The sequence below is a fragment of the Pyxicephalus adspersus genome, chromosome 9, assembly GCF_032062135.1.
Source record: "Pyxicephalus adspersus chromosome 9, UCB_Pads_2.0, whole genome shotgun sequence".
Taxonomy (NCBI): domain Eukaryota; kingdom Metazoa; phylum Chordata; class Amphibia; order Anura; family Pyxicephalidae; genus Pyxicephalus; species Pyxicephalus adspersus.
The window spans coordinates 50,415,544-50,441,966 of NC_092866.1; the positions used below are offsets into that span (position 1 = coordinate 50,415,544).

The window sequence follows — 26,423 nt, forward strand, 5'->3', positions numbered from 1 at the left end:
TGGCATAGACATAAAGTAGTGGGCAGTAATTTCAGCTAAATGGGGGCAATACTAGCTTCTAAGGCTAAGGGTGTACTTATTTTTTTCCATATTTACATCTACTGACAATTTTGATACATATATAAACCAAGATTTCCTTTTTCGTTAAAAGAACCTTGGTTTGTATTCAGGTTTCATTGGTAGATGGCACTGTGTCCTCATGTAATGTGTGCAACAAACTCTTGTGGTCAGAGACATGAAACACAAGTTTGTTACACACTCTACAATAGGGCATATTACCATCTACTGGTGGCCAACAACCATGAACAAAGGATTATTAAAGAGTAGGTGATTCTTCATATCCACTCAAAAATACAAAATACTTTAACCTGTAAAAAGGAGGAAAACGCTGTACAGATTGAGCCCATGTGGTTTGAGTTGGTTTTCTTTTTAAAAAAATAAAATAAAATAAAACACAATGGAACTATGTACTCATATTATTTTAATGGAATTTATATTGATTACAAATTTAAAAGTTAACAGTGACTGAAGCATTTTGTGGCTAAGGTTTATAGTCAAGTCCAAGCATTTCCTATATTTTTATGTAAAAATACCCCCTTAGTTTATATTTGGATTGGTTTTATATTTGACTTTATATGTATGTGGTATTTTTTTGTGTATACAGCTTTTTATTATTTTATACTTTTTTATTAGACATCTTATGCATTAGTATCATATTAGGTATGTAGAACCTCAACTCTAATTAATTCCTATTTATTTACATAGGGCTAGGATTAACCCACTTATGTACACTGCAATGTGGCAGGACAGGAAAAAAATCAAACACATCACCAAGCCAAATTTACTTGCTGGCTTTTACAGATAATCCACTCTATTGATTTACCTGTGCAATATTTTTTTCATCACTCTAATAATAAACGGTCACTCTAAATAGTGTCATCAATTGCAGTTATTATATTATCAAAACCTGTACAGCAAGACTAAATCTCATTCTGTAGATTCCTATTCAATGACACAGATGTGTTGCAGATCAAGACAAGACAGGTACCTGTAACTGGTGTCACTCCACCTCTGGCAGGAGGAGTCACCTGTATGTATCACCAGTCTGCTGACTTCCTGGTATGAATGGGAGTCTCTATCCAGAAGAAGAGAAACAGACATTAACAGAAAGTCCTAGAATACAGACTGATAGTTTCTCTCTATGTAGATTTTTTGGCTTACAATTTCGAATAATTCTACTTGGATTTTGCTTGTTCAGAACCTGTTCCTATACTGGAAAAACAAGGGAATTAAGTACGCACCTTACTAGACCTCAGCATTCCAGGTACTGATGAGTCTACTCAACAATGTTTACCTGGCTCTCACGTTAAGGTAAGAGTTCAATGTTTGTAGATTGTAATAGCCATTATAGTTCCCACTCAACACCTTTTGTTAGCTGTTTTGACTTGGTAGAGTATGGGGCTAATATAATAGGAGACAGTTATGATATTGTACTACTTATAGACAGTTAAAAGACTGTAATGCATGCCCAGGTTAATTATGGAAAAAAATAATTAATCCGTTTAAGACAAAGGGCCTGATTTATTAAAGCTTGCCAAGGCTGGAAAGGATACACTTTCTTCAGTGAAGCTGGGTGATCGAGCAAACCTGAAATGGATTTATTCAAAGTCATTTGCTATTTTTTAGCAAATGTTTTGAATTATGGAGCAGATCCATTCCAGGTTTGCTGGATCACCCAGCTTCACTGATAGAAGTGTATCCTCTCCAGCCTTGGACACCTTTAATAAATCAGGCCCAAAGTATCAAACTTCACTGTCTTTGTTTCTGTACATTAGCAGGGTTTCGTACAAGTACTAGTTTACATAATCATATTGTGCAATGTATACCTTTGACGTAAATTCATAATGTTATTAGGATTTTCTTGTGTTATTAAGATATTATTAGATACAAATAAGTTTTGGCTCTGCTGGTGAGTTGTATTTTTTGGCATTGTTAAAATTCTGTCATGCTTGGAGGTGTAGTGCTAAAACTACGGAAGAGGCACTGTAGTCATTCATCAGAAACCTTCAGGCCCAGCAGGTAACTGCCCAAGTAGAGGTGATGTGATTGCATGTTACCTAAGACTATACACTAAGGCATTGTACACACGTGCAATAAGTGTCGTTGGAAAGGATCTTTCATGATCCTTTTCAACGACTAACAACTGCACGATACATGAACAAGTGGTGTACATACAGCACTGTTCTGCTTTATAGAGAGGGGGAGAACGACAAGCAGCACCCCGCTGTGCTCTCTCCCCTTCACTTTCATTACGATTGTTCGTTGTCCATCGTCCGTGGATCCGCCAGGATGGTCGTTTGGACCAGTCATACTGACCCTGAGCTCATAATTGGACGTGAACTATTGCACGTGTGTACCTAGCCTTAGCTTGTAATCGTTCAAATAAAGCTTGCGACAAATGATAATAGCGAATAAGGATTCTTGGTTGAAACAACCGACCATCCTGGCAGATTCATTTTTCCAATGATCTAGCTTGTGTACAGTCTGTGAATGATGCGGTGCATACAGACTCATGCACTTGTGTAGTCATTACCCAATCTCTTACAAATCACATCTGCGATCTGTACAGTCATCTGGCACGGTCTGAGTATGCAACTGTGCACTATTCAGTCATTCATAGACAGCATAGGTTCATTTCAAATGACTTTTGTTTATAGCATGTTTTACGTTTATTATAGGAAATGTAAGATCAGCTTATACCCATACTCTATCTGTTCATAAAATAACTCAACATGTCATGGACAGCGTAGAAAACTTTAAATTTCTACAATACTAGTTACTATGTTAGATTTATCAGTATCAGCAGCGCTGGACAAGGAAGAGCTGAACTGCCTCTTGACCTACTGATTAGGGCAAAAGGCACAAATAAATCATAGGTTTGCAAAAAAGGACACCAATCCCCAGACGGTGAGGTCATCGTACCAAACCAGTCAGATCCCATTCTTTATTTGCCAGTTATGTACTCAGATTACATTGTGTACAGAATGAAACTGCATTTCTCTGCCCATAGTCATGACTCATCTTTTACTTTTATCAGCCTAAACAGCGCTAGAAATTGATATTTCTTTACAGGTGATAATATAGCATCCATAATATCATTACTGTTTACCTGTGCTTATGGATGGAACACGGATGGTAAAAACCCCAGACAATTGATTTGGTATGAAATTCCTTTAAAGCCAATCTCCACGTAAAAATTAAACAAATTCAAACCCCTTTCGAAAGTATTGCTAGGGACCACTATTCCAGCTTTGCAAATGTGCCCACATTGCCCGGTTCCCTCTGAGAAGACACACTGCTGGACAGCCAAATAGAAAAGTCCATGTTAGGCAGACAATGATGTGGACTCTCAAAGAAAGACCCAACAATTTGTAAACAAAGAGAGAGAGACAAGATCCAGGACTGGAGAATTGCATGATCACAGATTTAGGCAAGTGAAAGCAGAAATAAAGTTCCATCTTTGTCACCTTGCCAAAATCCAATTTTCAGCACTTCAAGCATTGCAAAAGTCAATACTTTCTATTGAGCCTGGTACAGTCTCTCCACTGCTTGCGTGCATTGTCATATGTGTCCAATTGAGATACAAGATCCTTATTGCACAGGCATGTTCCAATATTATCAACACCAGTACCCCACCCTAATTATTGTTGTGTAGTCGCTGGTAAAGCCAATGCAAAACAAAAAAGGCCTAAAAAAAGACTGGTATGTATGAAATAAAAATGTATTAAAACTAAAAATCCTTAATCCTTAGTACAACCAGATAATATCAGCCATTGATAAGTATACACTTACTTAACTTAAATCTATTTATTAGGTAAGGAAAGGGGTGTGGAAGACTGCTTGGTTTCACTCCAACTGTTGGGCAATTTCTTTTATTTCCTATTCCTGCCCACAATGCCTAGCTCTAAGGTGTGTATGAGCAAAGCAAACATCTCATTAATGAGTGATGATGCTTCATCGTAACCCTGAGTTTAGACAGGACATAACTGCTGAGATGTGTGCACATGTGTGGGAAAATGTGAATGCTTTGAGAAATTCACTAATCTGCTAAAAGAATTCTGTAATTATCTATCTTTCAACCCAAGATGACAAATGTCTCACAATATAAAAACAATATAAAGGGTAATAATAGTATCTCCTAACTTTTTAATATAAAATCATGATCATGATTTAATAGGAACAGATAAGCATTAAATTCCTAGGAGATTTAAGTTGGGGTGTTAAAATCTTGTTGGGTGGACTGTAAGTGGCCCATGTACAATTAACTCCAGGGTACTGCTCATTCCTTCCAGAGCCGCCATTCTCCACCAGGGTTCCTTCAGAGGTTGCTAGGGGTTCCTCAAATTGTAGCTGATTGACCTCCTATTTGATGATGTTCTGGGACCAACACCACTTGGTGGAGTCAGCTGCATGACTCTAATGATGTTTTAAATGGTCTTCAAATGTGTTATTTTAGCCAGCTCTGTAGAGGGGCATTCTTTCCATTGGTCATCAATTTAAGAGGTTTTTTATCTAATGATGCCCCAAAGATTGGTGGTAGAAGAGATCACTGAGACCTGAAAATTATTAAATAAATCCTCGTGCACGTGTTGGTGCACTGGACTGCCATTTATGCGTAATGGCACACCAAACACACCTTAGCAGTGTATGGCAGCAAACAATTCAATGTGTTGATGTGTACTGCGTTTTTAAAAGCACATTGTGCACTATGTTTCTGAGTGATGTGGTGTGTTGGACTGCCACTCAAATGAATGGGCTGCCAAACGTGTGGCTATGTGCACAGCAAAACGCGCCATAGTGGATACTAAATGTTTCCATTATATTTTTGCATTTTATCTAAGCACAAAAAAGTGTAAGTGTAAGTTTTTGAGATTTACCATTCTTTCCCATTCAGATGGCAAAGCAGATAGCTGATCTAATAGAGTTTTGAAGCAGCATGTTAGATATGATTTAGAATCACAATGATGAACGCTGAAACCGTAGTCTGAGTGTTCAGTTGATTGCTTTCCACCAATTTATCTGAAACACAAATGCTGGTAATGCAAGTAATACATTTGTGGAAGCTAGGCTGACATTTACCAAACTGAAGTTTCACAATTCCTGTAAAAAAAAGTAATTCCTATCAGTTTGAACAATCAGAACCCTGGTATTACTCATTCCCTGGTTCAAGCTTTAACTTTTAGCACAGCAAAAATTTCATAATGGGTAATATCAGGTAACACCTAACCACGCTGCTTCATCATAACTGCCAGCTGTACATTCCAAATAGTTTTAATTACATGACCCAGTAAAATTCCTGTAGCCTATTATAAATAATTATTTTAAATGATTATCATTTATTGTATAGCATACAATCCCCTTCACTGATTATTCATGGAGTTTACTTCCCTTTCAGTGAAGAGCCAAATCCCTTTGTGCATTTTGTAATATCTTTTTCATATGTGTGATCTAAAACTGCACAGTTATGTGCTCCTGAATACAGAGCAAACTGCTGCTATGTGCCCAGGAGTGGCAAAGTATACTGCAGATCAACACAACACTGTGGCTCTTCTTCTAGGGAAGTAAAAGGAACTGTGCAACCCGAAGTTACATGTTGTGTTGGGGAATTGCGCTACAACCCAATGCAACCATGTTCAAATGCATGCACAAAATAACATTTACATTAACAGTACCTAGAGGGGCTGGCAAGTGCCCATAGCCGCCCCCACGGTTCTGCTAAATCCTGAGATGTCTGGCAAAGTTTAAACAGATTTTGCCAGCTTCCACATCTTTTTATGCCCCTTACATTTTCTTATTGGCTAGTTGAGCTTCCAATCATAGTGATAAGCCAATAGCCGGCCCATCTGTCAAAATTTGATTGGGAGGGATACCCAAAATATCTCAATTTCCCCGGCAGCTGTCAGGACTTAAAGAACTCCTGCACGCCTGCGTGTGATTTTAAATATCCTGGCCTGGCCAATCAAGATGGCCAAAGTTTGGAACGTGAAAGAAAATTGAAAAGGGAGCATGGCACCACATGCAACAAAATGTGTACAGGTGAGTATTACCAAAGTTTAATTCTACTTGACTAGGGTAGCTCGTACCATGCCCTTCAAACTTCCCCCCTTTCCCATTACCTACCTTTCCCCTCTCCTTGCCAGCCCAAACCCTTCAATAAAAACTCCACACCTGTATGCATTTTAAATTGGCTGGCAAGCAGCCGTTTATTTAACAAAATTTAACAATTTACCAATACCATAAATTACCTTATCAAGTAATCAATTATGATAACAAACAAACAACAAACAAATAAATAAATTTAAATAACATTTAAACAACATTTAAAGAACATTTAACATATATAGCTAACACTTTAAACATTAACCCTTAACTAACCAACCTATCAACTCCCGCTTCACCCCCTATTTAACAAAACAAATCCAACTGTAATAAACCATTTTACCCAAAACCACTAGGTTGCCGGTCCGGAAGGCAAAGTCCGCCACCACCACTTTTCCGTGATGACAAAAACCACCATGCCATTCTGGCCCCCTAGCAGCACAGCACCACCTCAGGGGCCTCCAACATTCCACTTAACAGAAGGGGAGGGTGGTTCACCACCACCTTGGGTGCCCCCCCCAACCGTAAATAAACCAGAACTCCAACCTCAACCGCCACAGCGCACTGGTGGGAACTCTCACACCTGTGCGCCCCTCCACACCCGGATTGCTCTCTGTACACCATCCTGTAAACCAAGGCACTACAAATCCGTCCCCACATCATTCAAATGTACCCCATCCTTCCTAAGAAAACACCAAGTGTCTTCCTCCAATTCCCTATGCCGGACTACCAAACCGCCATTCCTAGCCACAAACCTACCCACCTCCTTATTCACCTTAATCCTGGCTTTGTTGATCCTGTCAATGGACCTTGCCCCCCGCCACACTGACCGAGCCACCATATCCGACCACACAAAGACAGTGCCCGGGAATTCTATCTTAAGTCTCAAAAAATCCAAACGAACATCCCGGACCAAGCCCTTCATAGCTCTTTTCCCCAAATCGTTACCCCCAGCATGCATAATTACCACATCCGGCGCTCTATCCAGCGCTGCGCATCTCCGAATCTCTGGCACCATCCTGCTCCACAGCATGCCACGCACACCGATCCAGCGAACCATCACTTCATTCCGAGGAAAAGCAAATTGACGACCGTCAGGCCTGACATCCGCCCTTTTTGCACCCCACCAGACATAGGAGTGCCCGACGATCCAGACCAAGCAACGCTGTAAACCTAAAAAACAAACAAATAAATAACCAACATTCACCCAACCCCCCCCCATATCCTGAACCCACCAACACAATACCCCTCCAGCACCTCCGTCCCCCCATCCCCTACAACAAATGAGGCCTGACATACAACCGGAACCTTTTTGATTCCCACCTTCCTATTCGTTTGATGGCCTCTTCATCCAACCCCCACCGAGCCGCCTCAGTAGCAACCCCAATCCCAAGCATTTCTTGAATACCGAAATGAATTGAAATCTTGACAAAAAAGACCCATCCGCATGCAATAGGGGGCCTTCCCGCTTCCCCCATGCTTTCATCAACTCCTCCACCGCCTCCACCGACCCACCCCCCAATCTGAAGACCCTCACCACAAGGCCCTTACAACTCTGATCCGTCTTAGACCGCCTAATCCACAGACTCAGTTCCTCCCCCGAACATACCATATCCTCTACCAAAATCCCCCCTGGCACTGATTTTGTTGGGCTAACCAATTCACTTATCCTCATGGCTCCAAAACATGCTAAACAAAACGCCTCCCTGAACAACACCCACTCATATCCACTACTGCTCACACCCTTTAAGTGCCCCACCAAATTTTGTAACAACCCAAAGGACACTGGCCTCCTCCTATCCCGAGTCCTGCGACCCTTCCTATAACCCTTCACAGCCTGCCGCACTAAAAAAGTCCTTTGTCACATCCCGCCAACCTTGTCCTTTGAACCAAAACGCCATCCCTGCCAGCAACCATTTAACCGTTGACACCGACACGCCCCTTGCAAATTCCCTAAATAACCAATACAATAAAACCTGTACTGCATCCCCTTCTGTGCCCCCAAACTCCAGCTGCGTACACATACCTTCCCACTCCTTCCAAACCGCTGAGTACGCCCCCCAGGTGCGCTCACTCACCGACCGCCGAATCAAACCTCCTAAAATCCCAACGCAATGTCCCATAACTGCTCCGGACACGGCAAACCGCATTGCTCCGCCTCTGGTGCCAACACGCGAAACCTGTCCCACTGCAAACGAGACAAAGCGTCAGCAATAACATTATACACCCCCGGAATGTGACGCGCAAAGACAAAAATATTATGCTGCATACATCTTAGCACTAAATGCCGCATCAATCTAACCGCTGGCACAGATGACACAGAAAACTTGTTAACCGCTTGCACCACCCCCATATTGTCACAATAAAAACAAACTTTCTTGTTTGCCAACTCTTCCCCCCATAACTCAACTGCCAAAACAATCAAAAACAACTCCAGTACCACCAAGTCCTTCACCAAGCCCTTCTCCACCCATGACGTGGGCCATGCACCAGCGCTCCACTTGCCGCCAAAATACGCCCCAAAACCCAGAAGCACCTGCCGCATCCGTAAACAACTCCAGATCCACCGCCTCCACCGGCCCTACCAACCACAGTGCCCTGCCATTAAAGAATTCCAAAAACACATTCCAAATTCCCAAATCCGCCCTCACTTCTTTGGACAACCTCACAAAATGCGATGGCGCTTTCACCCCAGCCGTAGCTGCCGCCAAGCGCCTGCAGAAAATCCTACCCATCCTGATTACCCTGCAAGCGAAGTTAAGCTTGCCTAACAGGGATTGCACCTCTTGAAGGTGCATCTTACGCCTCCCGCTAGCCCTTGCCACTCCCTCTTTCAAATCAACCAGCTTGTCCTGCGGCAGCCGACTCTCCATGGCCACGTTGTGTAATTCAATTCCCAGAAACGTCAGTACCATTCCTGGCCCCTCTGTCTTGTCCGCTGCTAAAGGCACCCCAAACTTTTCCGCCACATGCTGCAGGGTTGCTAGCAAAACCCTACACACCGAGCTCCCAGCTGGCCCAATCATCAAAAAATCATCTAAATAATGAATAACCGAATCCACTTCCGCCACCGACTGCACCACCCATTCCAAAAACGTACTAAACTTTTCAAACAAGGCACAAGAAATTGAACATCCCATCGGCAAACAACGATCAACAAAGTACTCCCCCTCCCACTTGCATCCCAACAAAAGCATGTAGTGCGGGTGAACCGGCAACAACCTGAAAGCAGCCTCAATATCGGCCTTGGCCAACAACACTCCCCGCCCATATTTCTTTACCCACACAATCGCCGCATGAATAGATGTGTAACCCACCGCACAAACCTCGGGCAGAATCCCATCATTAACCGATTCCCCCGGCGGAAAGGATAAATGATCAATCAAACGAAACTTACCCGGTTCCTTCTTGGGTACTAACCCCAGCGGTGACACTATCAAACCTTCCAGCAGCGGCTCGCGGAAAGGGCCACCCATCCGACCTAAACTCACCTCCTTGGCCAATTTCTCTGCAACCACCTTCCCATGCTGTAAAGCCGATTTCAAATTGCGTGATTCCGTAGGCACCCCTCCTATGGCACTCGGGATCCAAAAAACTTCAGTAAAACCTGCCTCTAACATCCTAGCCGCTTCCTTATCCGGGTACTTACCTAAAAAGGGGCGCATCCTTTCTACCCTCACCGGTGTCACCCCCTTTTCCAGCCCCATCCCCCCCCTTTCCGGACCCTGCTTTAAAACACCTGGAGAGCCCATGGTTACCACTGCACCCGGAACATTCATGTCATGAAGGACGCCGGGCCCGCACCGACACCGGACCACCGCGGCCTTCCTGGACATCCCAGGCTGCGTCCCCGGAGGGACCAGCCACACTGCTCCTCCGTCGGGGCCCCACGCCACCAGAGGCCCCGGATCCAGGTAAGGCCTCACCATAGGCTGCACTCGCCCTAGGGGAGAGGGGGCTGCGCTCCTTGCCAGCCGCAGCCCCCTGCTTAGAATTCGCCCTCCTGGGGCCTCCCGACCGGAGGCCCCCAGCACCAGAAGAGGCCCCCGCCCTGGCCCCATCCTGCTGCACTTGGGGGCTGTGCCCCCTGCCAGCCACAGCCCCCCTTCTCTCACCGCCTTCCTACTCCCCGCAGGCCGCGGGGTGGCCACAGGTGAGGCCTCCCCTCTCAAGGTCTCACCTGGGTCTGAGTAGGGGCTACGCTCCCTGGCAGCCGCAGCCCCCACATCAGAACTCCGCCGGCGACGGGAATTCCTCCCTAGACCCGGTCCAGCCCTAGGCAGACGGCGTCCGGCTGACCTGCTAGGAGGGTCCCTTAAGGGGCTCCCAGAGTGGCGCAAAGTCCTGGAAAAAAGGTTCTGGGCTCAGGCGCACCGGAGCCCTAACTCTCCGAGGCCGCAGCCCCTCTAACCTATCCTGCTGCTGATCCCCAGGGACCCCCCCAACCGCCTCAGCTACTCTATCCCGCAGCCAGGCTTCACCTTGTAAAGCCACCGCAGCCCTAAGTTGCCGCATTAGGGCGTCAATAGACTCCATAATGCCTACCTGCAAAGTTCCTGCTCTCCAAATTTCTTTCTCCCAAAAAATGTGCTGATCTTCCGTTACCCACTCCTTTTATCTGCTACACTCCTCCCCTTAAACTTTCGACCCCTGGTTCCTCTCCGACCCTCCCTTCTACTGAAATCTAATCTTCCTCCTACTCCCCCCCCTTTTCAGAGCTGCACAAGCACACCTGTCATGTAGCCCCTTGCATATTCCCTGCTGCGGGCCTCTTTATAAGTATGGAGTATATGGTACTGCTGTGCTACAGGGAGTTCACAGAGCTGTACCTGGGAAGTACGGGTAACCCAGTTCTGGTTTATATTTTTGTGGGTTTCCTTCCAGACACTAACAGTAACCCCTAAAGCATGCAGTTAGGGGGGAGTTGGCTTCCCCTGAAAAAAATGCTTTTAGTTCGTGGTAATAACTATGGTAGGGACATTAGATTGTGAGCCTTTTTGAGGGAAAGTTAGTGATATAACAATAGACTTTGTAAAGCGCTGCGTAATATGTGGCTGCTATATATAAATATAGGTTATTATATTGATAATGGCATTTTTTGCAAACTCCAGGAGCCTTTTATTTTTTCTTTACAATCTCGAGTTTTTATGGATATCAGGGAATTCCATGGAATGTCTACTTTATTTTTATAGAAAATAATGCACGAGAAGCAAGGTGCATAAAAAGTCTGCATGACTCATTGTTCAGAACACATTTCCATATTCCATATGTTCTTGCCCTGGGCTGCCTTGTCAAATTGCATCACTCCTGGTGTGAGGGCCCTTAGCTTTGCAAAGGAGTTTTTGTACATTTTGTACATTATTTCACAAACTTGTACTGGCTAAAACTGACATAAAGAGGTAAAGTAAGACTTAAATAGATTATTTAAAGTAAAAAGAGGTTTGAACAACATAACTATGTCCCGAGTACTGCAACACCCTATAGAACTGCATATTACCCAAGATTTGAACTGGCGTGGCTCTGTAGGGCCAACAATATGGCAGTAAATGTGAGCTGAAGCATCGCCTCAATATGGGCAGTTAAAATACGTTCCAACTATCCCCACCCCTGAGGTATCAAGAACACACCCAGAATCCTCTAGGCCAGCCTATGTTAATTTTTTTTGCATGGTGGAACCCTTAAAATAACTTTCATGTCTTTGGTGAGCCCCTGCTATAATTACTACATCCGCAGCTCACAGTATATTAGTATGGTGGTCACTAGAAAGTAAGCCTCTTACAATGCTGGCCAGTGGGAAGAATGTTACCCAATAAAGTCCACGAAACTCTGGTTGAGAAACACCGCTCTAGGCTATCATGTGAGCCGTTCTGCTGGGTGCTGCTGGAGAGTAATTGAATGGTGGTAGAGAGAGGTTCTGCTAGACAAAAGAATGACTAGACAAGGTGGGGTATTGCTGAGGATTGGAGAAGGAATTTGTTGGTATTGGATGAAAGGCAATAGTGGGAGCAATAGACTTTTTGCTTGTTCTTTCCTGCATACTTTCACAGTTTCCAATATGCTGCCTATATATTGTACCATTTTTCAATGTAGTCCTCTGAAGGCCTGTCAATATCAAACAATGTGGCTATTCCCATATCTCAAATCTAAATATAATAATTATGTTTTCTTAAAAGATGTTTAGATAATCCTTTGAGTTGATTTTTTTTTTCCAGCCCATTAGTAATTGTTGGCACATACGAAATAGTTTCTATTTCATAATGAATCATAGCATAGACAATACCTGGAAACTCCTCATCATGCAGTTACGTAAGAATTAACATGTGCTCATTGTGATGTGTACTTTTTTTTTACAGATACCAGATTCTTGTTCCACAATTGGTTATTATCTTCCAGTTGATCTTCGTATCATTCGGACTGCCGGATTGTGTGAAAAATTTGGTGGGATCCAGACAAAGTAATCAAGGTCAGTATTAAGGAAAAATGAAATCAGGGTAATAGGGGAAAACGTTTTTGCCCACAATATGAATAAAGAAATATTTCAGATGTACAAACTTGACCATGCTACCTAAATCTGCTATTGGTGCAAGAATTTTCCATGTAGTACTGGTTGGATTTACAGCTTATAGTAACATCATTTTGTGCTATATGACTTATATGTCTTTTTTTCACTAAAAGAAAACAGTCCATGGTGGATTAAATAGGATCATCCAGTCTAATAATTCTAGAACTGACTAATAGCTAATTTACAGAGTGGGTAGAAAAACTCCTTCAGATCAGCTTTATGCATTGGATGTTTTTTTATAAAAAAAAAATTCACTGAACTTTTACTCATTTTAGATATTTCATAGGACATATTTGTGCAGTTGCTGAAAGCTAGTAGGGTGGTGTTCCTTTACTAAATTCACACAACGAGTCCTTCTAACCTCAATGGTTAGTACTCTTGCTTTTATAGCAGTAGGAATCTGGATTTGGATCATGGCCAGGACACAATCTGCATGACGCTCCACATGTTTGTGTGAGTTTCCTCCATATTCATCCTAAAAACCTACCATCTTAGAATGCGTTAATGACATATAACTATGGTAGAGCCATTAAATTTGGGGGACAGTTAAAGATATGACTATGGAATTCATAGCTGACAGTAGATTTCAATACCGTGCAGCTTAACCCTAATTGCACCCAACTTCTCTGTCGTGCAGTTGAGTGCAGTTGTGGTTTGCTATGGTGCAATATGTTTAGGAAGTTGGGTAAAGGCAAATTCCAGGCCTTCCCAATCGTCCAGCAGAAATCACTTTCATCTGCTTTCCAATCACTGTGAGGTGCGGTAAATCAATTGCATTCAAGCCAATGTAAGCGGCTGGCCCCTAAAGGGTGGCCAGAAGCAACATGATGCGTTCAGCACCCACAGATGCATTTCACTGCACCCGCCTATGGTGAGGACAGCTGCAACCTCAAAGGCAACCACACTCATCCTCTGTGTCATGCGATTGAGTATGGTTGTGGATGAGGATACAGTTTGCTTTGGTTCAATGTTTTCAGGAAGTTGATGAATAAAGACACATTGTGGGTCATTCCAATCCTCAAGCAGCAACTGCTTTCCAACCAAATTCAAGGTAATGAAAACCACTGGTGGCTCAAGGGTGGCCAAAAGCGACATGTTACGTTTAGAACCCACAGCCGAAATTTGCTACAAATGCCAGTGGTTCCCAACTGCTCCCATTGAGTTCTATAGGATTGGTTGGAATAGCGGTTGAGCCTGGGGCAGACCACTGTGGACAACTACAGGTGTGAAATTAGCCTTAGTCTCTATGCTTTTTAAACACCTCCAACTTTATGCAGCATGGTGGTCTCACTCATGCTAGATTCTCCAGTTCATGTACATCACAATGTATGAATATAGAAGTAGTTAGACATCTGAATTTTAGTTTCCTGAATACTTATGGAAAATGGTAAACTGAACCTAATATGTTGCTATAGATTTATACACTGTGCACATTGCATTGTATCTTCTACAACTGCTTAGGTGGTTGGGGATTGGTCTCACCCACCCAGTAATGTGGGGATTCCGAGATGATCCTGATTACTGTGTAAGCTCCTAATCAGAAATCAGAGCTTTCAAAAGTCTAGGGAAGGACGTGCATTACAGGTCATTACAGGCATTAAAGGTCATTTCAGCTGACCTGATTCAAAAGACAAATTTCCCAGTAAGGTCAATGACTAAGAGCTTTAAAGCTTTACAATGGGAAACAAGCACAAGTAAATTAGAAGGAGAAGTTTTGTATTGCTCCTTCCTTTTCAATCTTCCTCTTGTATTGGAGAGCTGAGATGTGATTATATGGGCATATTCTTGAAATCAGTCTAGATGATGGGTGATTTTCTTCGCTGCCATCTCTATACACTCTACTGTGCTTGATGTAAAGAAAAGATATATGAACGGGATCAGCCAATTCGTCAAAGTCTCAAAAATAACTCCTGAAGAAGCAAATCAAGTTGTCTACCAATTTTATATGTGACTTGATTGTTTTGTTACTAGTTCATGTCAGATTGACTATCCTATATAAATGGCACAATGTTTTTAATTATGCACAATAAATTGTGTTATTGTAAATACTACTTGTTTTATATATATGGTGTACACAACTATTTCTTAAAAAATGCTGTTCTTTTTTTAGTTGTTTGTGGATGTAGTCAATACTAGGATGTAGCAATACCGCCATTTAGATTGGTTATAAAGTGACCACCACAAAATCATTTTTTTTCCTATATGTAACTGTGAAAGCAAGGATAGTCATTCCGACATTTCAGTTGGTATTTTCCTTTTCCTTGTTTTAGTGTTTAAAAATGGGGAGGACGCCAGCACCTTCCTGGGCCGACGCTTGCTTTACAACCAGTTTGACTTTGAGATGTTCGTCCCTGGAAACCTGGAGAGGGAATGTTATGAGGAGCAGTGCAACTATGAGGAAGCCAGGGAGATCTTTGAAGATCATGATGCCACGGTATGTGCATGGTGGTTATATGATGTGTGCTAGGAACTTTTCCTAACTTAGCTCTGAGTGGGCTTGAAATGATCAGGCTTTGGTGGCGTTGTGAGTGCTGAGTAAAGTCAGGGCGAACTCAGGTTCCTCGAGAGGTTGCTAGAGGATCCTTGAAATTTGACTGATTGATCTCCCATTGGCTGGTGTCTGCATAATTCTGGGGCCAAAACCACTTGGTAGAGCCAGCTGCATAATTCTCATGACGTTTTAGATGTCTATAAGAAAAAAAGTGGAAGGATAGCGGCTCTTTATTGCAGAAAAAAAGTCTAGCATGACATAAAACCTTTTATTTCAGTTACTAAAACATATACTTCTTAGAAACATAATTGGTAAAAGAGGCCATGGCAATGTTTAACCATGACTTTATAAAATACTCTCACTAAAGAGTCCAAAATGTGGGCCAGTACTGTAATTATGGTCTCACGCGACACGTTTCGCCCTAAACGGGCTTCCTCAGGGGATTGTCGAGACCTTGGTATATTGACCTCAGGAGAAGAAGTTGGAAGAGTACATTCAACCCAGAAAATGTCACAAAAAGGGGGAAACGGCTCGATTGGAGATTTTGGATGGCTATCCTAATGATGTAGTAATTATTAATTAATTTAGTTCTACTAGATATTGTTGTGTAGGTATTGTGGAGGTATTGTTGTGTGAGGAGGTTTGGGGGAAAAAGCTGGTGGCAGTCTAGCCACTATTGTAAAGCAACATTCCTTCCAATTGCCACCAATTTAGGATGCTTTTTTCTAATTTATTGCTTTGGGTAGAGATTCCCTGAGACCTAAAAATTATTCCAGGAGTAAAAAGGTTAAGTAAGGCTGAAGTCACAGTCCTCATATTAATAATCAGAAAGCAACAAGCACATACAGGTAGTCCCTGGGTTACATACATGATAGGTTTGTTCTTAAGTTGAATTTGTATTTAAGTCGGAACAGGTACATTATTTTAACAAATGCAATTAGGACAGATGTTTGTCTCAACATATTATTAGGCAGCGTGGTGTCAGTTACTGTATAAAATCCTCACTGTGAGCTAATCACAAACAAAGCAAAAAAAAAAATCTTTATGGAACCTAGACATTTATTAACTTCGGGAGCAAGCTCTGCTTTGATATGCAAAAAGAAATAACTGCAGAATTAGTCTTGGCCATTAAAGAGTTACAAGAGGCTGCAGAAAGAGCTCCTTCCTTAAGATCATCCACAACCTCAGCTGTGTTTAGCAAGAGATTTCTTTTGCAAGTAATGCAAACCGCCCCCTTCAAGCCTCCTACACAGAACAAGCAGGAAAGTCAGTTCGTATGTCGGATGTCCTTAACCTGGGGATTACCTGTATATATTTTTTAAATGTGTAAATACTGTTTAATTAAATGTGTATTACTAAAAAAACAGTCAGTGAGTGCATTTATTCTGTGTGGATGGTTCTGGTGTTTTTCATTATTTATATTGGTTTAACACTAGAGGGCAGCAGAGTGGCTTCAAAGTCAGTTTCCTGCCTATAAGAAAACTCCTTTGAACACTGCATTTTGTAACTTGAATGGGTTGTTTACACATGTAGTCTTAGTTCTTTACAGTACAATGGGGTTTCTATAATAGAAAGTAAGAGGAAATTCTACATTTCAGAGCTGTGATGCAAGCAAGAGTTAAGTGTTACAGAGAGATCTGTCTAAGATACTACTCCCCCTCACTTTGTGTGGATTTCCTCTCATTTCTCTCATTTCTTTTTGTGCCTCCAATACAGGAAAAACAATGGAAATCACATACAGCAAAAAAACAAAAACAAATCACTTCTATTTATAAAACATCCTCAAACATTCCCTGATAGGAATCAATTACTGCCATTGAAACACATAGACCTGTAAGATTCATGGCTTTATAAAAAGAGCCCTAAGCATGTTTTAATACTCGTACACACTTCCAATTATAGTCGTTGGAAAGGATCTTTCACGATCCTTTCCAACGATTATCCACTGCATGATGCATGAACGAGCTCTGTACATACGGCACCGGTATGCTCTATGCAGAGGGGGAGGTAAGAACGATGGAGCGGCACCCCTCTGCGCGCTCTCTTCCTTCCCTTGCATTACAATTGTTAGTCGTTCGTCGTCTGTGGATCCACCAGGTCGGTCGTTCAGGCGATGAACAACGCGCGCTGTACACACTTCAGATTCACGTCTGATATCGGCCCTGCGACGAATATTGGGCGAGATCCATTGGAAGTGTGTATGCAGCTTTAGCATAAAATAATTAGAACTACTGGTTATGCTCTGATCCAAAGTTAAATTTTTTTAAGCTGGTATCTTTTATTTATTTTATTTTTTTCCCATAGTTGAAGTTCTGGAAAGAATAAGACAAAGATCCATTCACTCAAGGTAAATTTTGTTGTTATTCATATTGGTGAAATGATAGCAAATTTCTAAAAAAAAAAAAAATGTGATGCAAATGTAAAATAAATATGGTTATGAGGGATTATGTTCTTTTTTTTCGCCTGTCCTAGTTCTAACACAAGCCCTGGTAATATTAATACAAATTTAAATGCTATATATGTTTCACCTTTTCTTTAATAAACAGAATCAAATGTTGTGGCCCTTAAGAAGACAATTGCCACCATACAAGATTTTAAGTTTATGGGACTTCTGTATTTAGAAGCAGGCAAATGGCTTACAAACAATTCGTGACAGCTTTGACCTGTTTTATACAAAATGGATATGTGCAGAAAAACAGGACTTTAAAGGCATATAAAAAAATCGATAAAAACATGTTTATTAATATAACATGATAGAAACAAGAGGGGAAGGTTACTCCACAGTGACAACGATAAGGAACACTGCAACCCTATCTTCAAAGTTACAAATTCCCGGATATTTTAAAAGTATCATGAAACATTACATAGCATAATTTGTACATTAGTAGCAAGTCACACAAAAAACACAATATATCATCGACGCGTTTCTCGGTGTAAAACCGCTTCTTCAGTAATTAGTGGGGATGTGGCATATCACAATTTGTTGTAATCCTGTTGATTATCACTGACCAACAAACCTTTTATTCTAATTTACATATTTGTTTAATGTTTTATGACCATGTTCAGGTTCTTCATTTTGAAGATTTATGTCTTGGTACTCCTAAGTATGAATTAAATAATTGTGTTCACATGTATGGCACACTTTGATTCAGCACAGGGATCATGATGGGTATTGGCTGGCATCCCAAGCAGCAGTACTTTGCATTTACATCTAAATTGTTTAGATGCAGCAATGGTGCTTCAACCATACAGTTCCCCCAGAGGATACTAGGGGTTCCTTGAGCAATTTGTGCCTCTAGGTTACTGCTGACACCAATGACCTTTTTGGTTATCTGTAAGGGTGACATTCTTCCCAAGGGCCAGCAATGAGGCATTTTCCTATTGCCTTCCTACACCATGCTAATGCCCTGTGATCTGTGGATATAGTAAATATAGGAGAGGTTCCCTAAGACCTGAAAATTATTTCAAGGGTTCACTCAGTAAAAAAAAAAAGTGGAGAAAAGCTGATCTAGAAGAAATAATGCATGTAAAAAATACCCTAAAATTATTCAAAAATGCATACCACCTCTCACACATGAGCCAGAACATATAATAAAGTTGTTGTACTATAGAAGGAAATAAATACTGTGCTTCTTTCCTGGGTGCAATACAACATAGCCATCAATAAGCTCAGTGTACTTTTATTTAAGTTATGAATGTTTCCTCTGATTAGAGCATTACTTTCTCAGTTAATGTGAAGATAATTTAAATTGTCACTGCATGCATTCCTGCATCACAAAATCACATGACTACTAACTGACACTGCTACTGTATTTACCATCATAGTGCTCAGTGTGTGCGCCCTCTAGTGGCAATAAAGCATTGCAGCAAAGTAGATCAGTTTGTAGCACCTAAATTTGAACTAAATCCTACAAATAAAGAATTGCAAGCAAGCAGGTATTTTATTGCAAATGCGACATCACTTATCCCTTCTGCAAAAAAATAAAGTTACTTACCTGATCCCAGTTTTTTTACTTACAGTCACCTGGTCCATCACAAGCACCTCCATCTTCACCAGGTGCTCTTCTAAATTTCAGATCCCGGCCATCCTCAAAGGCCAGGCAGGGATGACTTAAATCATATGCATGCGTACAGGAGTTCATTCAGTCCTGGTAACCCTGCACATGTGCAACTCAGTGTACTTTACAGAAAGAATGGGCAGAAAGAAATGGACATCACCTGTCCGTTCTGCAAAAATGATCCTGTCTGCTCAAAATTTTTAAACGTGGAACTATATTTTCACTTTAGGAGGGTACTTGAATGAATTCTGTTGCAATCCCTATTCAATCCCCTAAAAACATTCCTATGTTCCTTTTGCTACCTAATTGAGGCAGGTCAAATGCTGGTCAAAAGGAGGTCACATGCACCTGGCAATACATTTATTAACCTAAGAACTCAAACTGATGACATTTAATGATTACAAAATAAGCATCAGTTTGCTTTTTTTTATTTCTGCCTAGAAATCAGCTTTAAGTTAATAACAATAACCTGTAGGCTTGAGGTGTTGATGATATGATTTATCCTTTTTTCCTTTTTCTGAAACAGGAGTAAAAATAGATGTGGTCGGGCTCCTAACTGGTCTTATTTCTGCTGGAACATTTTTGGTTATATTTGGACTTCTTAGTTATTATTGGTATACTGTCTACTGTGAATCAAGACGGCGAAGCCAAATGTAAGTACCATGAGTATATAATGTATATTTAAAAAATTCCCATATATACTCAAATATAAACAGATCCCAATATAAACGGAGGTACTACCTGAAAATACAGGAATTATCTTTAACTCAAGTACAAACCTAGGGCACAAAATATGTCACTGTCTAGTGTTCTCCCTAGCCCCTTTTAGCCGGGCGCACCACCCGGCACCTTTTAGTAATTACCCGGCTGTTTTTGAATGGTTACTGAAAAGTTGGGTAACAATACACGGGCTGCCACCCACATGCAATTTCTTCCCACCCGGCTCAAACAAATTTCTGTGTCGAATACTGCTCTCAACATTCAAAACAGTAAGAACTGCAGATGAACTCTCAATGGAGTTTCTCCATTGAGAGTTCATCTGCAGTCACAGCTGGTTGGAAGCACTCCGTACCTCCCATCAGCTGTGACCGCAAGTTCCCACGCTCCACGGGCTCTACTTATTAATGATAAGTACAGCCCGGTGACTGTGGGAACTGAACTCGGAAGAACTCTCATTGGAGAAACTCCACCGAGAGTTCATCTGCAGTTCGCCTTTTTTATTTTTTTTTTCAACATATTTTTTTTTTTTTTTTTTTTTTACGCAGCGCTGTACATTAAATAGGGATTGCAAATGACAGACTAATACAGACAGTGATACAGGAGGAGAGGACCCTGCCCCGAAGAGCTTACAACCCCAGCAACGGTAAATAAAGAAGGGAGCCACAACACGGAGGCTCAAGAGCCACATGCGGCTTCAGAGCTCCAGTGGCTCCAGCTCCGGTAATTTGTTCCGGCTTCACCGCTGGTTGCCAGCCGGGATTAGGGCGGAATAAGGCCGGAATAAATTACTGGCTAGGCCGTATCTGGCCTAAAGGCTGGAGTTTGCCGACCTCTGTCCTATCTGAAGAACACAAGAGATGACAGAATCTCAAACTCAAACAAGCCAAACTCAAGCTGTTCACTTACCAGGGTGAATTATCAACTTGTAAGGGATAACTCACCTAACTTGGTGAATGTGGTAAAACTTTCTTTTGCAAAGAATACCCAATAACGTGCAAAGGAAATCTTAGAAAATAGGGATTTTGTTTGTACATGATTGGATGATAGAAGTCAGGGGAGCTTCATCTCATTCACTAAGTTAAATGATATATTCTTGCATGGGGATCAACACCATTAAATGTGTATATGAGATTCTCTTCATTTCATGCTTACTTATTATTATGGTCATTATGGCTTGATAAGGAGGACTATTTCACGTCTTTGTTCCTATCTTCCAAAAAACTGGAATTCTGCAGAGCATAGAAACATTACATAAAAACATTACTGTATTGTCTCTTTCACATTCACACCTTCAGAGGGTGACAACCGCATGTAAAATAAAAGTGGGCACATGTGTGTTTGAAGCTCAATAGCACCTCAAGTGGCTATTCTTTGTCAGTGAACTTTTTTACTTTTTACTTTTTCTTTTAATTTTTTTACTCATATTAAAAAAAATATAAAAAAAGGGATAAATAATATTGTCCATAAGTGACATTTGAGTTTGATACACAAAATGCCAACATAGCATGAAAAGTGCTGCAGATTTACTTTCTTTTCATACTCACAGGAGAGATCACATCCCACTTATGTGCCGTTTACCACAAATATTCTTGTTGTCTTAAAACTCCTTCAGTAAGACAATTCAGGACTGTGTAATTACGGCAGAATAATAGCTTTGCCAGACTGACAAAACACATAAAGCTTGCAATTATTCCCCTGTAATTACAGAGCCGGGGACATCTAGCTGCATATCTAATATTTTCCTCCTGATCCTCTTTATGTGGAAGTTTATGGTTAGCCATTGCTCTAAACTCACAGCTGAAACAATGGACAAGCAAAAAATAATGTCCTGTAAACACTATTTTAAACAGCAGAATAACAGAAACCTGGGAATATTTAGCATAAACTGATGATTAGATATCAGCTGCCATTGGACTAGTGATGGCTAGAGGTAGAAAAGATAAATGGAATTTCATCAAATGTTATGATACCTTTCTTTTATAGCATTGTCAAATTTTGGGGGGATTAAGCTGATTTACTAAAGGAATTTGGGCTGTTAATTGACCAAGATGAATGATCAGCTTGCAAGGGATTATTCATTTAGTTTAGTAAATGTGGTGAAAATTCTATTTGCAAAGAATACCCAATTACGTGCAAGCAAACCTGAAAAACAGGATATTTCCTTGCACTTGATTGGATGGTTAAGCCAGCAGAGCTGCATCCCATTTACTAAGCTAAGTGAAATATCCATTGCAAGGGGATCATTCACCATATGAAATGTCTATATACCTTAGTAAATATGTGGATGTAATTATTATCCAGGTTTTGCAGGTGTGTGTGTGTGTTTCTGTTTTTCCCAATTATACATACTTTTTTGTCTGCCATCTCCCTGTTCCATGATGGGGTCCCCTCTACTTTCCTTCCATGGTGTTGCTGTACTGAACACTGCCATATAATAATTGCACCATTCAGTGCAGTAGTACTGTGAGCCCAGGGGGTTGAACCACGGTGCCCACAAAAAGTGGGTTAAATGACACCAGGAGATGGCAGCTGGACAGTGGTGAGGAGGTTAATATTTCAGCGAAAGATATTATAAAATTTATAAAATTACTTTTTTTTTAATTCATGTAAAGTTGGCTCCTTAAAACAGAAGAAGTTCCACTTTAAAAATTTGCAGCCAGGCAGGGCTTTTTTTTGTGCAAAGGAACAGGCTATGTCCTATGTACAATAAAACATATTCACTTTCCCGATCACTTGCTTCAACTGTCCATATTGCCAATACATCCTGGCTTCCCCTGCACCTGCCAGAACTCAATGAACATTCTGGCTTCCCCTGCGTCTGCCGGAACTCAATGAACATTCTGGCTTCCCCTGTGGCTGCCTGTTACATCATCCCTGCCTGGCCAATCAAAATTACCAAAGATCGAAAGAAGGTGTCGGGCCCATGATAGAATGATGACAGGTGAGTATAAACAGGGTTTTTACTTTTGCTTTAAAGGAGATCTGGTTTCAGACATTTTGGCTTTGTGTATTCATGATAGGTAAAGTTCATGGGAAGATTCTTTCTAGCAGGATTGGGCCAACACATTACCAAGGCGAGAATGGGAAATTAGCTAGTGCCCTATGGCTTCAGTTCAAACCATGAGCAGCATTGATGTATGCCAAAAAAAAATCTCAGATTAGCATTATTGAACGTGCCATAGCACAATGCAGCACATAGAAATATAAATGACTTTCTACACAACTGTAAGGTCCACTGCTCTGCCAGTTCCCTACTGTGATATTGTGTCAAATATGAGAATAAATTACTCACATCATGTCCCAGTTGTGCGGATATTGTCACCACTCGAGGGGCACTGGGAATCCCATGACAATGGATTTCAAGTTCCAGTAAACTGTAAACTGAGAATAAGCACTGGGACCTGATGAAAGCAAATTTTGATTTTAAAAATGATTTTATATTTTGCAGAATATTACTATGGGGACTGAAAAAGCATTGGACAGGGGCGTTGTATGGAAGGGCGCAATGCATCACTAGTGTCAGCATTATGCATTGTGTGCCCTGGTTTGAACCTACAGTAAGTGTAGCACTTTCAGATATTGATTACCTACAGCAAAGATTCAAGATTCAGATACTCCCCCTGACATTTTCATTATTTGCACAAGGATGTGGTCATCTTTGTTTAAATATTATGCAGTAGTCGTATTGAGTTCCTGCACTAAGATGTTGGCTTATAGGTGACTCGGAAATATACCCCCATTTTAAAAATTCTGCAGGTAGGCAGATCTATATTGTAGAAAGGGACAGGTGATATGAAATATCACAGATATGAATAGGAAACTCTTATAGATGTGCTGGTCAGGTGTCTGCACATTTTGGCTATGTTGTGTAGCTAATATCAGCTTTTCTCAACCAGACTTTTGTAGAACCCAAAGGTTCCTCTGAAGGTTGCTAGGGTTTTCCTGAATAATTGGGGCATTCTTTCTATTGGCCAGCAATGTAAAGGTATTTTACCCACTGACCACCATGGTAATGTACTGTGATCTGTGGATATAATAATTTTAATAGGTAGTCCCTAAGACTTAAAAAGTTATTTCAGGGGTTCCACCATGTTTAGCAAGGCAGCATGGTGGCTCAGAGGTAAGTTCTCTGGTCTCTGCAGCGCTATGTCCCTGGTTTGAATCCCAGCCAGGACACTATTTGCGTGGAGTTTGCAGGTTCTCCATGTGTCTGTGTGTGTTTCCTCCCACATTTCAAAAAACATGCAAACAGGTTAATTGGCTTCCCCCAAAAAATTGACTTAGATTGTAGTAATGAGATATGACTATGGTAGGGATATTGGATTGTGAGCTCCTTTGTGACATAACTATGGATATATAATGGTAATAAGATGGTGCTATATAAATACTGTGTAATAATAATAATAAAGGCGGGTGTATAAGCAGTAATAGTTAGTTCATCAACTAACTAATTTTGATGCCCAGTAACTTCAGCTTCATATTTATATGTGTGCAAATGTAATTGCTCCTACTAATAATTACTTATCTATGTCACTACAGCCCAGAAGATGAGCATCAATGCAGAAGTATCTCCATCAGATCCAGAAGAGAAGAGTCGCTTCCACTGAATCCTGTTGCTCCATCACCAGCTGAAGCTGCACCACCATCCTATGAACAAGCTGTGGCCATGAATTTCCAAAATGAAGCTCCACCACCTCCTTATCCAGGGACTGAAATAGACTCGAAGATCTACAGGAAGTCTTTATCTATTCCGGCTTCCCAAGCTTTCTGAACCAGAGAACTTTAATTTGGGGGTGCCATATAATGTGACTTTTGGAAAGTCCTTTTCAATATAAAGAAGAAAGAACTTAGAATCCAAAGCTGAGATAAAGACGTTCATTGTGGGGTTCGATATTGTGGATTAAAAAATAGAGATTACAAATCACCTGTCATCAACAAATCAGTGGTGGACCAGTTGTAAAAGTTAGTGTTCCAACATAATTATGACAAACGGGTGCAGAAAAAAAGTTTGCGGGTGATTTTGGATTCTTCGTCTACACAATGAGAATGTGAAGGAACGTGAAAGCTGCAGCCGTGTTATTGTACAAGAACAAAAGACTAAACGTAACAGATTTGTACAGCCTACATAACAGATTTTTGCGTCCTACATAACAGATTTGTGTGGCCTCCTACTGGGGTACATGCGTGCGCAGCATTTGAAATAGACTGCTGGCTAAATAAAGGAATTTACTTATTGAGATGTTTTGTATTATGATCTCAGATCAGTTTGTAATTGTATTATAAGTAAATCTGCAACGAATTATGTGACTGGTTTATGTGACTTTTCGTTTTATTATAGATAAAGCAATAAAGCCATCAGCGTAAAATTAAGAATGTACAGCGCTGCGTAAAATGTTGGCGCTATAAATACTGTTTATTAATAATAATAATAATAATAATAATAAATTAAGAACAGCAAATGCTGCAAATATAATAATTATGTTAAAGACATCACCACTAACACATCTGTATAAAATACAGGACCATAATAATAAGGTCAAAGGGTTTTGGCAGGATATCAGGGGAGGGTTGGACTGGATATTGGCCATAAAGTGATATTTCAGTTTTAGGTAGTCAGTGATGCAATGAGCCTGATTTAATAAAGCTTCTCCAAGACTGGAGAAGATACACTTTTATCACTGAAGCCGGGTGATCCAAAAAATCTGCAAAGTATCTGGACCAGGATTGAAAACATTTGCTAACAAATAGCTTTAGGACACCCATTCCAGGTTTGCTGGATCACCCAGGGTAACTGATGAAAGTGTATCCTCCCCAGCCTTGCAAAGCTTTATTAAATCAGGACCATTGCAGGGGTTCACTGATGAGATTCCTGCTTTTACTTTTTTCCAATGCCACAAGGCCAATACATGAGCAATCCATCATAAGAGCATGACACCTTGGGAAAAAAAAACAGCAGATCCAGAATACCAGTTTTAGTGGACATATATAATCAGCAGCATTGGTGATAATTATCCAGTATTTATTTAGCGCCAACATATTATGGAGCATTTTACAAATAATAGTCATGTCACAAGCTGTCCCTCAAAGAGGCTCACAATCTAATGTCCCTACCATAGTCATATGCCATTACCACAGTCTAAGGACAATATTGGGGGGAAGACAATTACCTAACTGCATGTTTTTGGAATGTGAAAACTAGGAGAACCAGCAAACTCCATGCAGATAGTGACCTGGCTGCGATTAGAACCTAGGACCTTGCACTCCAAAGGCCAGAGTGCTAACCTGAGCCACTGTGCATGATCACAATCATAAGACCTCAGTATTGGTGTCAGTGACTTTAAAGGCTTTAATGTCTCTTATACTATTACTTTTTGTGTATTTTTATGGTATTTAAAACTTTAATTAAATCAAGTAAGATTATTGCAAAATCATG

The 26,423-nt window shown here is 41.0% G+C and overlaps 1 protein-coding gene across 1 annotated transcript; it reads left to right on the forward strand.

The window, feature by feature from the left end:
- The first annotated feature begins 1,072 nt into the window (after positions 1-1,072).
- Positions 1,073-25,294, forward strand: PRRG4 (proline rich and Gla domain 4). Its single transcript, XM_072421539.1, has 7 exons — positions 1,073-1,371; positions 12,513-12,622; positions 14,992-15,155; positions 16,649-16,670; positions 17,539-17,559; positions 19,797-19,923; positions 24,530-25,294. Exons 1-7 carry the CDS (start codon positions 1,331-1,333, stop codon positions 24,759-24,761), a joined length of 717 nt encoding a protein of 238 aa, XP_072277640.1. The 5' UTR covers positions 1,073-1,330; the 3' UTR covers positions 24,762-25,294.
- The last annotated feature ends 1,129 nt before the right edge of the window (positions 25,295-26,423 follow it).

Excerpts from the sequence above, each read along its gene's own strand:
- PRRG4 (XM_072421539.1), top strand. The coding sequence starts at position 1,331 with ATGAGTCTACTCAACAATGTTTACCTGGCTCTCACGTTAAG. Across the intron at positions 16,671-17,538 it reads GGCAGCAGAGTGGCTTCAAA|ACAAAGATCCATTCACTCAA; the intron begins GTCAGTTTCCTG and ends GGAAAGAATAAG. Across the intron at positions 19,924-24,529 it reads TCAAGACGGCGAAGCCAAAT|CCCAGAAGATGAGCATCAAT; the intron begins GTAAGTACCATG and ends ATGTCACTACAG.